A 15,518-nucleotide genomic window follows, 5' to 3' on the forward strand; every position below is an offset into this window, starting at 1 on the left:
CAAAATTAAAATTACAGAAATCCTGTTAAATATTAGAATTCATAAAATCTATTACCTGATATGGTTCAATCTGCAATAGTAATTTACGCACAGCTTTTTTATATTGAGTTAATTGTGTTATTTTTGTAATGTCGTGGGGCAATTTATTAAATAATCTCATGCAAGAATATTTGGCACCCTTCTCTGTCACAGTTAATCTGTGAATAGGATAAATATACTTAATCTCCCTATTGTTGTAACAATGTGTAGGTAGATTCATTTCAAACAGATATTTATTTCTAAAGAGGAATAGTAGACATTCCTCGATATATATTGCAGGTACTGTTAAAATATTATTAGATTTAAAAACTCCTCTCATTTTTTTAATAATTCTTAGCACTCGTTTCTGACAAATAAATATTTTATCAAGTTCATTGCTTCCACCATAAAAAATTGCTCCATAACGGACTAAAGATTCAAAATTTGAAAAATAAATTGTTTTTAGGTCATCTTGACTTAAATATTGCGATAATACTCTAAAAGTACTGAATTCAACCTTTTATTAAGTTGCTGTATGTGACTTTCCCATGACAATGTTATATCAATTGTCATGCCTAAAAATGTAGTTTTAGTGCCAAATTCAACGTCTGTATCATCTAACAGAAAATCATTTGGACATTCCACATTTGATCTAGTTGTTCTAAAAATTAAACAATTCGTTTTTTGTTTATTAATAATTAATCCCTCACTGGAGAACCACTTAGACATTTCTTCATAAATATCAACAGATTCATTTAGTAGAATTTCCAAATGATTTCCTGCTACTAGAACATTCGTATCATCAGCATAATTAATTAGACTACAGCTGTTACTAGTAATACAATGCGACATATCGCTACTTCAGTACAAAAGGGCCACAAATCAAAAAATACGAAAATCGCGTTTATTCAAAAAATCTAACCTTAAGCAGTCATATTTTTATATACCACTGAAACCCCCATGTATTTTTCGTTTTTTAATATCGAAATGACACTTGCGGCCTTTTTGCATTTTTGTGTTTGAAAGAAAAAATATGGACAAAACCGCCACTTTTTTAGTTGTGTCCTGGCAGTCGAAGTGAACGCACGTTTCCTTTGTGCTAAACAGCCACATTTCGTCGTTGTTACCGTTTTTATAAACGAAAGTGCCACATTCCGAAATACGTCCGTTTTGCACAGAAGATTCACGCAAGTACATTATTATTTCTTAAACAAAAGAGATGTGTAACGAAATACGGCCATTTTATACAAAATATTCGCATAATATATATTTTTATTTCTCAATCAAAAAGGATGTATTACACAATACGTTCATTTTGCTTATATTCTCGTAGTTAGTATATCATTCAACAAAAGGGCCATATATTGGGACACGACTGTTTTGCATTTTTTATGACAGTCAAATGTTATTATTATAAAGTAAAATGCCGTTGTTTTTATTTACTTGTACAGTAGACTCTCTCTATAACGAGAACTGAAATGATGGACCAAGACCCTCGTTATAAGCGGATCTCGTTATATCAGACAACAATAATATTGAAATTGTTTTGTTGCCTCTTATGTAGTTTATTAACCCCTTAATGTACACGCTCTGCTCTGATACGAGAGCGTGCCTTATTGGCAATTTTGTACACGCTTGACTCTGACACGAGCGACCATTAACCCATTACTACTAAAAGTTTAATTTTTTTTATTTACCCTGTATATTTTATAATGTAGTAAACTGATTAAAACATTTTGTTTGATTATTACCAGTGAAATTATTACAAATACCCATTTAGTAAAAAAAATATAAACATTGGTCAAATTTTTTTACCTCTTACACATTTAATAATAAAAATTTCATTTCCGCACTTTTTTTGTCTCTCTATGGTTTATTATTATTGTTGAGTAAGGTTTATTACATCCGTTAGTCATAAATAAATCTGGTAAAAATACATTGCTGAACAGTAACTCTATGAAGTTTACCTCCGAGGCCCAGATTTTTTTATTAGGTATATCTAATAACTTACCTTAGGAACCGTTGACAATAATTGATAGATTGAATTTTGTTGAATTGTTAAAAACTGTTTTTATTGGAGACACTAAACAGCTGTAAAACATTGATACCTTTTTTTTATTATCCAGCGAGTGTTAAGACATTGTAAAATGAGATTTATTTTCTAATGACTTGCAGTCCGGAACCATTGACAATATGAATTGAATTTTGTAGAATTTTCAGTATTTTGGTATTATACAAAGCGTTAGTGCATTTTGAAGCAGTGTGAAGGGAATCGTGTTTTTTTTTATTCTTAGAACTATTTTATGCTTAGAACTATTTATATGTATAGAGATTCTATATAGATTATTTTCCTTGTTATAACCAAATATGCCTCGTTATAGAGGATTCTAGTTCAATAGGAATTTCATGGGACACCTAATGTACCTCGGTATAAACGAAACCTCGTAATATCCGTGTTCGTTATAGAGAGTCCAGTCCACTGTATATTGTTTTCAATCGTCTTATTTTAATATAGGTAATTCCAAAGTTTGAATATCATAATTACACAACGTGTTTATTGTCAATTTTAATTGAGAGCGTACCGCCTACCGCATTTTATTTTGACTAATTTGGACATGCCTTATCTAAATCTGTATATTGCTATTCTTCAAATTAGTTATAGTTCATAAGAAGTAGGCATTTTTACTCAATGAATAATTTACTTAAATTTACAGTAGGTAAACGAAAAATGTCCTTTGAGTCATTTCCCGTATCAAGTTATTTTTAATGGGATTGATTGTATTTTTATTTTAATTTCGTTTAGGTTTTTTAATATCATAGTGAAGTGTAATCACATTTTTATCTCCAAAAAAAAAATATATAACTATCACTAACAGCTATAATAGGGAATATAACAGCTATAATATAGAAATTAGTTTTACTAGTTTTAAGTAAAGAATTAGTTTTAAGTAGTTTTGGAATTAACTTTTGTTATTTTTGTACACTGACATTGTAATATTTTTTTTTGATAAGATAAGACTTTTTTGTAATAATTTTACTCAAAATCTACATTAATTAGTCACAAAAACATTGATTAAAATGTTTGTTTTTTTGGTATGTGTCCGTTTATTTCCAGTTCCTATCATGACATAAGAAATTTTTTTTATACAAAAGGGCCATATCTGCTAATATCTCTTTCAGGAAAATACTTACGCTGTATCTAAATACAATATCAAATATAGTTTAAATTTACCTTTCTAATAATATATTACTTGCATATAAATGATAAAAAATAAAAGAAAAATGAACCAAAAATAAATGTCAAAACTTTGAGTAGCTCCTCTGTAAAAACTGTGATTTTGATTTGTGGCCCTTTTGTATTGAAGTAGCGATATCATTTATATACAAAATGAAAATTATCGGTCCAATTATGCTTCCCTGAGGAATGCCTAATTGTATAGGTCTAATTTCGGATTTAACATTCTTATTATCTTTTGTTAAAATTACTCTTTGTGATCTTCCTGATAAGAACGATTTAAACCAATTATGAGCTACCCCTTTTACAGCATATAAGTTTAGTTTTTTCAGTAATAATTCGTGATTCACACAATCATATTATGCTTTTGTTAAATCTAGAAATAATCCTAGTACAACCTCATTCTGTTCTAGTGATTGTAAGACATTTTGAGTGAATTGATATATTGCTGTGTGTGTCCCTTTGCCCTTTAGATATGCATGTTGACTATTATGAAATACATTGTTTTGTAACATATATTCCATCAATCTGTTACTCATACATTTTTCAAAGACTTTCGAGAAACTTGGCAACAAGCTAATTGGTCGATAATTCTCAATTTGTGCCACACTGCCTTTCTTGTGTAAAGGTCTAATAACTGCTAATTTCAGTTTATCTGGGAAAACACCCGACTTAAAAGAAATATTTACTGCATACGTTAATGGTATAACAATCTCATTTAAACATATTTTAATAATTGATGTTGAAATTTCATCATCACCACAACTCTCTTTATTTTTCAAACCTTTTACAATAGAAACAATTTCTTCCTGAGTTACAGGCCTTAAAAACATAGATCTATTCGCTTGTTCTACAGAAGATTCATAGGAGTTTGAGGAAAATTCTGATACCAACAGAGACGCACAGTTTAAGAAATACTCATTCAAGTTATTAGCCACTGTATTACCTTCTCCAGGGATCTGAATTTCCCTCTGTGATGTTGAATTACCCTTTATGTCATTAATTATTGACCATAATGTTTTAGTTTTGTTGTCAGATTGTTCTATTTTTTGTTTAAATTTTTTCGCTTTATTTTGTGCCAAAATTCTTTCATAATTCTTTTTTGCATCATTGTAATCTTGTCGAAATCTGTTATCATTATAACTAATGACATAAATAATATCAACCTGCCTTTTTGCGGCTACTACTACTTCATCCCTAATATAATTCTTTCTTGCATTTCGGTTAGGATACACTTTTTTAATCGGAAAACTCAAATTAAACTGATATAAAAAAATATTATGAAATCTATTCCATACCTCATTTGCATCATCACTCTCATAAATGTTATTCCAATCTGTTGGTGCCAACCGATTTTGAAAATATTGTTTGTTGCAAGGACTAAATATTCTTTTAAAGCAAAAAGCACTACTTTGTTTACATATATTAAAACTTAGGCTTTGAGCAGTGTGATCCGATATTAAAGTTTTATGAATTGTGACTATATATTCTTCATTATAATTAGAGAAAATATTATCAATTAGTGAACTTGTGGTATTTGTAATTCGAGTATATTCCTTCACACATGGAAGCAAATTGTATGATCCTAGCAAAGAAAATAATTTGTATTTATCTCTATTTTTATCATTATCATGCATATGTATATTAAAATCTCCAACTAAAAAAATGTATCCATTAAAATGTACAATATTTATTAAAATGTTTTCTAAACATTTTAGAAAAGCATCTGTTCGCCCGCCAGGGGTATAAACACACATAATTAAAAACTTTTGACCGTGGACAACACATTCACAAACACTGCATTCACAAATTCCAACTTCAGATAAGGCCGTTATTTCAGATAGCATTTTATGCGGAATTCCATTTTTTATAAATATCGCACTACCTCCATGCTTATTTAGTTCCTCTCGACAAACTGCTTCAGCTAAGAAGAATCCATTGATCCCATAGTTCTTAAGTTGATCATATGTTTTCCAGTGCTCTGTTACACAAAAAAATACACAGCTAGGAAAATCTTTTAGGAATTCCTCTATTCTATTTACGCAATTTCCAATTGATTGTAAATTTTGGTGAATTATTGTAATGTTTGTGAATTCCTGTTTTGAATTTTTTTGTGTCACTTTTGGGTGATTATTTTTTACAGTACTGCAAAATTCCCCACACTTAGAAAATCCTTGTGACGGTTAAAATCGAAACGACTTATTCCTACACCACTAGGCCAAAAAGATGGATCATATAAAATATCTTTTTTCTTGAGAGATGCTGTTACGACAAACGCTTTTAATCGATTTTCATCCGATGGCAATTCCTTCACTTGTACTATTTCGTTTTCAAACTCCACGTTATTTTTAATATACTTTTTAATCACCTCTTCAGTTGCGGCCCTTTTTACTCTATTTATGTAGAGCCATACTTTACGCTCCCCTCCTGAGAACTCCAATTCTTTATCATTGAAACTATTCCCCGTACCTATGTTTTTTCTTTGTCGTTTTCTTCTAACCACTGTTTGAAATTCTTCTCTAGTGTCTTCATGTTCTTCTGCGGATGTATCTTCGCTAACATTTTCCTTTTGTTCGCTATTTACCTTTTTTTGAGGTTCCTTCTTACCTTGTTCATGTTCCATTGGTAAAACGTTTGGTTTTCTTATATTTGATTGTACACTTCTTGGAGGCATTTGTCTGATAAAAGTTGGTACACTGCTGATAGGTGTAGTAGCTACTTCCGCGAAAGTTTGTTTACATTTGAAATTAGCATTTTCATGTTCCAATCTCCTAATCCTATCTAACAATAATTCGTTATTTAGGGCTAAAATTTTATTTGTATCCTTTACTTCATCGACCAGTTCCCTTAAATACTTGTTTTCAACTGCTAACACTAATTGTTTATCGTTTTTGTCGTCCGGTTTTTTCACCACTTGACAACATGTTATTTTAGTTTCATCCAAAAACTTGATTTCTGGACACCTTTTTGCGCAACTTTGGTGATAAATCGATAAACAATTTATACACACACATACTGAGCACTTTTTTGTATTACAACATTTCATATTGCCACTATTTTTATCATTTTTATCACCATCTTCCGACACACAATCATCGTCGGACGCCATGATGAATATTCAGAATATTTTAAAAACAGATCACATGCTATGATTTTTTTGTGACGGATATTCTTGAGTTGGGGTTGATTTCATGTAATCGAATGAACTGTCTTCCAGTAAAGTCGTCCCAGGAACGCAACTCATAAATATTGGCAATATCATTTTAAAGTCTTCTACTTTAAAATGTGTAATATATGTCTGAATTGACAATATAAATGAGTCAGATTAAATAAATTATTAGAAGAATTTTTTACTAAGCAACAACATTTTTGTTTAATTTAGTAGTATTTTGTATTTTGACGGCGACACCCGATTTGGGCGTCAAAACGTTAATAAAATTATGTTTGTCAATTTAATTGTGGCTTATTTCCCATCTAAATAGTTAATTGCATATTTTATATTATCATTGTATTTGTTGTTTTCATACATGTCTACCTTTTGTTGCATCAGGCCTTCATTTACTTGTTTATTTTTCAGGCTCTCCCATATAGTTTCCCTTTCGGTTGAATCAAATGCTTTTTCCATGTCTATTTTCTTTAGGGCTTTCTCTATTACCTGTTGCATAGTGAAGATATGATCTTGTGTGTTATGTGCTTTTCTGAATCCGCATTGTACGTTCTCTAGCTTATGTTCTATTTCTGCCTGATTTTTCTTTCCGTTATTATTTCATATAATTTTGTTGCTACACATATACCTTTAGGGTGATTCATTTAGAGGTACTTTTTTTGGTGAGGATTTGTTGGGAGATCGTGCATGAATGGTATCACCTAAAGTTGCTTTCTGTATTGTTTGACATTTTCATCCTGGAAAGACATAACTCGGCACAAAATCTAGAAATTATTTAGCTGTATTACGAAAATAGGCGTTCAATGAGGAATGTGTTTCGTGCGCTTGGAGCAAAAAAATTGTTTTCCGATGAGGACCGTTTTTGGCTTAATGAGGACGTGAATAAACAAAATGCCCATATTTGGATTGATGAGCAACCCAAAGAGGTTCAAGCGTTGCCATTACATTCAGAAAAAACCACCGTTTGGTGTGGTTTATGGGCCAGTGGCATCGTCGGTTCATATATCTTTAAAACAGAGACCGGCCAGAATGTTACTGTGAATGGAGACCGTTACCGCGACATGATAACGGACTATTTGGTACCAGAAATTGTAGTTAGTAGTTTAAGTGACATTTGGTTCCAAAAATATGGCGCCAACTGCCATACATCTCGTGAAAGCATGGCTTTAGCGCGAAAACGATTCGGTGAGCAATTTATTTCACGCTTCGTACCAGTGAATTGGTCGCCTATATCCTGTGACATCACACCTCTAGACTTTTTCCTTTGGAGCTACCTAAAGTCCAAAGTCTACATGAATAAACCAGCTGCGATTGAGGCATTGGAGGCCAGTATTACTCGAGTCACTGGTCAAATACCAATCGAAAAGCTCGAACGCGCCATCGAGAATTAGAACTTCAGAATGGACCATCTTAACCGCAGTCATGGTAAACATTTGAAAGAGATTATCTTTAAGAAGTAATTGTAAAGAATGGTTCTTTTGTATGGCAATAAAGATTTTCAATTAAAATAAATTTTTTTTATTGTTTTTTTTTAAGTACCACTAAATGAATCACCCTTTAGTTCTGGCAGTATCTTGTATTTCTCTTCTTGTTTACTGGTACAATTATTGCGTTTGATCATTCTCTGGCAATATTTTTTTCTTCCATATTCGATTAAGGATTTATAATACTCTTGTCTTTGCCTTTTCTCCTATATATTTCAACATCTTTGGACTAACTGTATTGCTCCCAGGAACTTTTTTTGCTTCCTCTAGCTCTTTTTCCTGGATATCTTCTGTTTCCCCAATTTTGTGCTCTGATCTGCCAATTGCGTTATTTTCATTTTCCTTTGCTTTACCTTGCTCTCTGTTTAACAGTTGTTCAAAATGTTCTTTCCATTTTTCCATTATAGCTTTGTGATCAGTTAAAATTGTTCCGTTTTGAGCATTATTTGTTTTAATTTTATTTCTTTTTTGCTTCATAGGTTTTACTTCTTTATCCTCTTTAATTAATTGTCTTGTTTCTGATGAGAGACTAATAAGTTTCGAAACCGGTAGAGGTGCTTGCTGCACTCTCTGATTGGACTAGAATATGATGCGGCTGTATTTTCGTTTTGCAACGAAATTGAAAATGGTTATTCATTTTTAATTTTCTTGTGTTTTTCAAATTAGATGTACCTAACTGTTTCCTCTCAATCAATTCTAGTACGGGTTCTTTATTTATCCATTGTTTAATTTCTTCATTTTAGGATATGTCAATGTTGGTCTTTTCAGCAATGCTTCTAAAATATTTGGCAGTACACACTGTTCATAATATTGCCAGAAAATGTACGAATATTTCTTTGCGACAAGAAAATTATTTACCCGGTTGATTTGTTTCTATTCGACTTAAAGTAATCAAAACTTTTTTAGGGTGAATGTGTTTTTCAAATATTTATCTAACCGTTTTAATGTGATTTGGAATTCCTGGTATTTTTAAATGAACATTCTTTTGTAATTTCTATAACTCTGTATCGTCTATCCACTATCGAGGTCTTGCATAATTTTTAAACAATAATTAAACACTTATACTGCAGCTTATCAAAAAAGAAAATACATACTTGTATCGTAATCTTTGCTCCAGAATAATTATTTGTTATTAATAATAATCAAACATTATTGCTTAATTTCTGACTGTCTTTGAAGTATATTAAATAAAAATCAGACACGGTTTGGAAATACCCAATGTATAACAATTAACTTGAATAACATCTTACTGTATATTTTTACATATTTATCTATGTGGTTTTAAATTGATCATCAAAAAAAATTGATTGGAAATATTGTTATTTAAAAGATCATTTAATAAACCAATTCATGAGAATATAGTATGATACATAGACCAATATAGAGATCCTAATGTCAGAAAAAAAATCTAAATTAATTAAATTGAATAAAACAAATCGGTAACTATAAAAAAATTATTCCAGGATGTATGGTACAAACTTCACAACAAAATTTCCTATCTAGCGGTGAAATATTATTCATACACGTATTTACATAACAAAAGGGTCCATATAATTCTGAGCAAATTGCGAAACTGATGGAAAGGAGATACGAGGAAAAAACTAAAATTGTCACGAAATACAAAAAACTCACAGAGACATTGAACAGCAGACCTCCGCCAAGGTTGCAAGAAAAATAGAAGTAAGTATGTAGATGTGTTCAAATATACTTAGCTAATTACATATATTATTATAACGATTAAAGCAGTCCCTGCATACAGGACTAAGGAAACCTAAACATTTATCTAAAGTGACAAACGAGAACTTGTAAAGAAGAAGTTACACAAGCACAAAAAGCAACAAAGTTCCAAATGACTTAACAACACAACACTTTAAATATCATAGTGAAGATAGTATCAAAAACATATCTTTTGTTAGGTAAATATATCTTCTTCAAGTGCAAGCTCCTCGACGTAGGGTGGCAATCATTATAGCTATTTGGACTTTCTCAGAACCTCTTTGTTTGTGATGTGTTCTATCCACGATATTTTCAGAATTCTTCTATACACCCATAACTCAAATGATTCCAGTTTTTTCATTGAAGCCGCATTCACGGTTTAAGCTTCCATTCTATAAAACAAAGAAGAGAAAACATAGTACCTGCCAATATAACTCTTAAATCCAACTTTAAATCTCGTGTGCAAAGGACTCTTTTTATTTTGTTAAAATTTGCTCTGGCCTTTTGTATTCTGATTTTGATTTCCTGGAAGTAATCATTTGTTTCATACATATATGTCCACTCGTTCGACATGGGTTCCGTTTATTAAAAGATTATCTTCATTTCTTTTAGTTTTAGATATTTTCATTCGTCTTCTTTTCGTTCATTGTTAGACAGTATTCTTTTCCATACTCCGCCAGTCTGGTTACCAGTGTCTGAAGATCTTCAATATGTTCGGCTAAGATGACAGTGCCATCCGCATATCTAATGTGGTTAATGGAAACTCCATTTACCGTTATTCCAGCTGTTGCATACTTGAGAACTTTTTTCAGGATCTCTTCTGAGTAGGAATTACCTGAGGTCATTGTCATCTATCTTCTTTGATTTCAGGACATTAATTAATTGTTTATTAACTTTATCGAATGATTTATTATAGTCAATAAAACACGCATATATGTATATCTGGATTAACGTCCAGACACCTTTGTATCCGTATATTAAGTGAAAGAACAGGTTCACGCATTCCTAGGCCTTTGCTAAACCCAAATTGTGCATCATTAATGTCTATGTTCAGATTATGACATATTCGGTTATGGATGATTTTTAGTAATAACTTTAGCACATGAAACATCAAGTTCATTGCTGAATAATGGGACCGGTGAGGATAAGTGTAGGCGAATTTAGAAGATTAACCAATGAAGAAATTAAAGAAGTCATCCAGGGTGAAGACATAATCAAGTTTGTGAAGGCGCAAAGGCTCAGGTGGCTGGGACACACAGAAAGAGCTAACCCAGACTCTACGCTAAAGCGGATAACTGGCTGGAGACCAACAACAAAGAGACCAAAGGGATGGCCCAAAAAAGATGGAGATGTCTTATGAGACATATAGAAGCTGAGAATCTACAATTGGAAGTAGCGTTGTAAGGACCGGAAAGAATGGAGGAAAATTGTAGACAGGGCCAAGTCACACACGCTGCTATAATAATAAAAGACAACAGCGGAATGATTCTCCGCAACAAATGAATCGGAGCCCAAAAGGGCGGCAAACACTCCGCTAGGAGTGAATAAGCCATGATGATGATGAAATAATAACTGGCTGGAGACCAACAACAAAGAGACCAAAGGGATGACCCAAAAAAGATGGAGATGTCTTATGAGACATATAGAAGCTGAGAATCTACAATTGGAAGTAGCGTTGTAAGGACCGGAAAGAATGGAGGAAAATTGTAGACAGGGCCAAGTCACACACGCTGCTATAATAATAAAAGACAACAGCGGAATGATTATCCGCAACAAATGAATCAGAGCCCAAAAGGGCGGCAAACACTCCGCTAGGAGTGAATAAGCCATGATGATGATGAAATAGCTTCATATTTTATTTAGAACCAGCACCTACAGTCATACAGTCTCGCTCTTTGTTAGGACGCTCTTGATGTGCGTCCTATTGTTATGTTGTAATACTATTATCTCAACACCCCTTTTACCTTCGATTTACCTGGAGCTGCTCAGATTCCCTATGACGCATTATGTGTCCTACATATTATGAAGTCTTTCTAATTTTGATAGTATTGGCCAAATGAGGAAGTGTGTTTATTACTTTCAGTACTTATTCATTCGCAGTTCTGCTAGTCTAGCTTATTCTTATTATATTATATTCGAATATAATTAACACAACTAAAATTAGAAAACATTATCACCAAGACATCTGCAAATGACTTAATTAAATAAGCCAGGAAAAATTCCCATATTGGTTAATCAACCTACAACACCATACACTGAAAAAATGAGACAACTGCAACAGTTACGCAATTTGATCGCAGATGTCTGCAGCATATTAAAGAAGACACGTTAACAGCAGTTTTCAGCATTAATAAAAAAAATATCTTACTTTTCGTTCCCCTTCCCACTCCATTCTCAGCTACACAGTAGTAAGTGCCTCGGTCTTCCTTTCTAATTGACTTTATCTTAAGAATGTTTCCTCTGTATATCGATCCACCCGTTGGCAAGATGGCGTTGTTTTCTCTTCTCCATGATATCCTTGGTGGTGGATATCCTCCAGCGTAACATTCCATCTCAACAGCTATAAAAAAATAATAGGTGATTTCAGATATGGTATAAAATACTGGACTGAGAGACAAAAGCGAAAATGTAACGTTAAACTAAGAGCCGAGATAGGTGAAATTTGCTAATCATTTTACGTACCAGAGGCACATCAAAGAAACATGAAACGTAAATTACGTTTCATGGAAATAAACCACTGCTAAACAAATATACGTCCGGCCATTTATGAGACTCTCCGAAAATAAAAATGTGTCATGAGCATGAATCACACTCGTTTCATTGGTAGGCGGACTTTGAGATTTGTTTAGCAGTGTTTTAGTTTCATGAAACATGATTTTCGTTTCATGTTTCATGTTTTTCGTTTCATGTTTCTTTGGTGTGCTGCTTGGCTAAGGCGAGCCGCACATCAAAGAAACATGAAACGTAAATTACGTTTCATGGAAATAAACCACTGCTAAACAAATATACGTCCGGCCAGTTATGAAACTCTCCGAAAATAAAAATGTGTCATGAGCATGAATCACACTCGTTTTATTGGTAGGCGGACTCTGAGATTTGTTTAACAGTGTTTTCTTTTCATGAAACATGTTTTACGTTTCATGTTTCATGTTTCTTTGGTGTGCGGCTTGCCTAAAATAAGACTCGACGCAATTTTAACCCACCACTCTTTTTTCCCTTCTCCCTTCATGAAAAAGTAATTTTTCGTTTTTATTTTTGTTAGGTAAAATGCAATAAATTTTGAAGTTTCAAAAAATCCAAACGAATAGTTGAGGCTTTCACAAAACATGTTTAATCTGTATGGGTCTACCCCAAAATCCCGACAACCAAAATCCCGACAGCCACAATCCCGACGGCCAAAATCCCGACACGCCAGAATCCCGACAGGCCAAAATCCCGACAGGCCAGAATCCCGACAGGTTTGATAAGTTTCTTTTTAACATATAATTACATTTATTTCTTGTTTTTTGTTTATGGCCATCTGTTTTTTAATTTTTGTTACTAAACCAAAGTATTTTGTATTAAAAGTATTAAACAAAAGTCGGAATTTTTACTTATGCGAGGATTGTTGCATGTCGGGATTTTGGCCTGTCGGGATTCTGGCGTGTCGGGATTCTGGCGTGTCGGGATTCTGGCGTGTCGTTGTTTTGGCCGTCGGGATTTTGGCTGTCGGGATTTTGGCTGTCGGGATTTTGGGCGGCACCGAATCTTTATAGACCCCTAGGTTGAGTGTAAATAATCTCAAAAAAGACTTTAGCGTAAATTTTTTTTTTGAGATAGCATAGGGTCTAATTCTTTTTATTTCGTGTATTTTATCAAACACTTTATTTATAATTTTTTTCAGATTTTCCGTAAGGTTCGTCACCTTCAAAAATCCGATAAACTGTTTTTAGGGGGTTTGAACGTATTTCTCCCATTCTTGAATATTCTAAAGGACTGTTACTTCAATTGACATATATACATATAACAATATATTATGTATGTATGTATTGGTTTTAGAACGTCTTTCGACGTTGTCCGATGCCTGCCTAACTTCCACGTCCTTCTATCATCCCATTGGCTATCTATAAGATCCCTTGTACTCATTGCTTTGGTTACCCCTTCTTTCCATGTCTTTTTGGGTCTTCCTCATTTTTTGCGGTTTGGTGGTACCCACTGCATAATCTTTTTGGGCAATCTTGTGATTGCCCATTCTTTGAACATGACCATTCCAAATCAATTGTTTCCTCTCAATGTCTTTTGTTAAGTAACCATCTATTCCAATTCGTCGTCTTACTTCCTCATTTCGAACTCTTTCCCTACGGGAAATACCTAACGATCTTCTAAACACATCCATTTCTACAGCTTCTAATTATTTCCTGTTGTTCTCGGTTATTCTCCAAGTTTCTGCTCCGTAAGGTAGGCTACTTTTAATAAGTGTTTCATATATATTGTATTCTCGCTGTATTCCTATTTCGGAGCTCCAAAGTATTCCATTTAGGCAGCCAATTGTTCTTCTAGCTTGTGTTACCCTTTTCTTTATTTCCTCATCGTCTTTTCCCATTCTATCGAAGATTACTCCCAGGTACGTGTACTACAGAATGTGATTTCTTCATTATCCTCTAGTTCGATATTGGATAACTCATCTTCTATGGGTAGGTATTTAGTTTTTTCCACATTAATTTCCAAGCCTCATATTCCTCCTTTAGTTTTCTTGCCATATACTGTAGATCGTCTTTATCATTAGCTATGATGACTTGGTCATCAGCAAATTGTAAGGTACATAAACAAACCTCTCCGAGGTCTATACCCATACCGTGCCATTTACGTTTCCACTGGTTTAGTGCTTTTGCAACATATATCTTGAACAAAGTTGATGAAATACAGCAGCCCTGGCGCAGACCCTTGTTAACGATGAATTTTAGATAGTGTGTTGCCAATTTTTACTTGTGATGTAGAATTTTCATATAGATTTTTTAAGGCTTTGATTAGAGTGTAGCTGATGTTAGTTTCTTGTAGTGATTTCCACAATTTAGTCACAGGAACGCCGTCGTATGCTTTACGAAGGTCAATAAACATGAGATGGGTCTCTTGATTGGTTGCTGATTTTTTTTCAATTATTTGTTTTAGACAGAAGACACTGTGCAAGTACTTCCAGCGCGGAAACTAGCCTGTTCTTCTTCTTGTTCCCTATACTCCATCTCTAGACTACTAGTTATCGATATTCCTCTATAATTTAACATATATCATATAACAATATAACTTACAAAAAACCTTGATTTGATCTATTTAGAATTCTATAAAATAGGAAAAATTACCAAAAACCCACAAAAACAGTTTTTTTGGGTTTTTGAACGAAAAACCTGAAACAAATTAAAAACATAGTATTTGATGAAATACCCAAATTAAAAAATAGATCTGAAGCCATCTTATACGTTTTTTCCAAAAAAGTAATTTTTTTTAAGCTATGTACACTCAACCTACGTACCTATAAAAAATAGACATGTTTTGTAAAAGCTTTAACTATCCGTGTAAATTTTTTGAAATTTCAAAATTGATGGCATCTTACCTAAAAAAAAATTAAGAAAATTGACGTTTTTGATGGTGTGGGGGAGGGGAAGGGGTTGGTGGGTCTTATTTTTTATCACATATAGAACTTTAAAAAATGAAAAAATTTAATTCTGGGAGTGAGGGGGACACATTTTATTTTATTTATCCCGTCCATAAGTGGAAAGTTTTATGCGCCACTGTGGACACATGTGCCACTAAAAAGTGACGGCATAGTGGTCATACGTTTTCTTTAGGTTCTGCTATCTATGTACGGTGCCTAAAATGATTAGCAAATTTCACTTATCCCGGCTCTTATAGACTAAGAGCCGTA

General features: G+C 33.0%; 1 protein-coding gene across 1 annotated transcript in view; it reads right to left on the reverse strand.

Annotated features, from left to right (window-relative positions):
- The window catches only part of LOC114324345 (lachesin), a 200,074-nt gene that overhangs the window by 38,886 nt on the left and 145,670 nt on the right, over positions 1–15,518 (reverse strand). The window contains exon 4 of the mRNA XM_050647110.1: positions 11,988–12,179. Coding sequence (XP_050503067.1) covers positions 11,988–12,179 — 192 coding nt within the window. The remainder of the gene's footprint in view (positions 1–11,987; positions 12,180–15,518) is intronic.

Source organism: Diabrotica virgifera, chromosome 3 (assembly GCF_917563875.1).
Source record: "Diabrotica virgifera virgifera chromosome 3, PGI_DIABVI_V3a".
Taxonomy (NCBI): Eukaryota; Metazoa; Arthropoda; class Insecta; order Coleoptera; family Chrysomelidae; genus Diabrotica; species Diabrotica virgifera.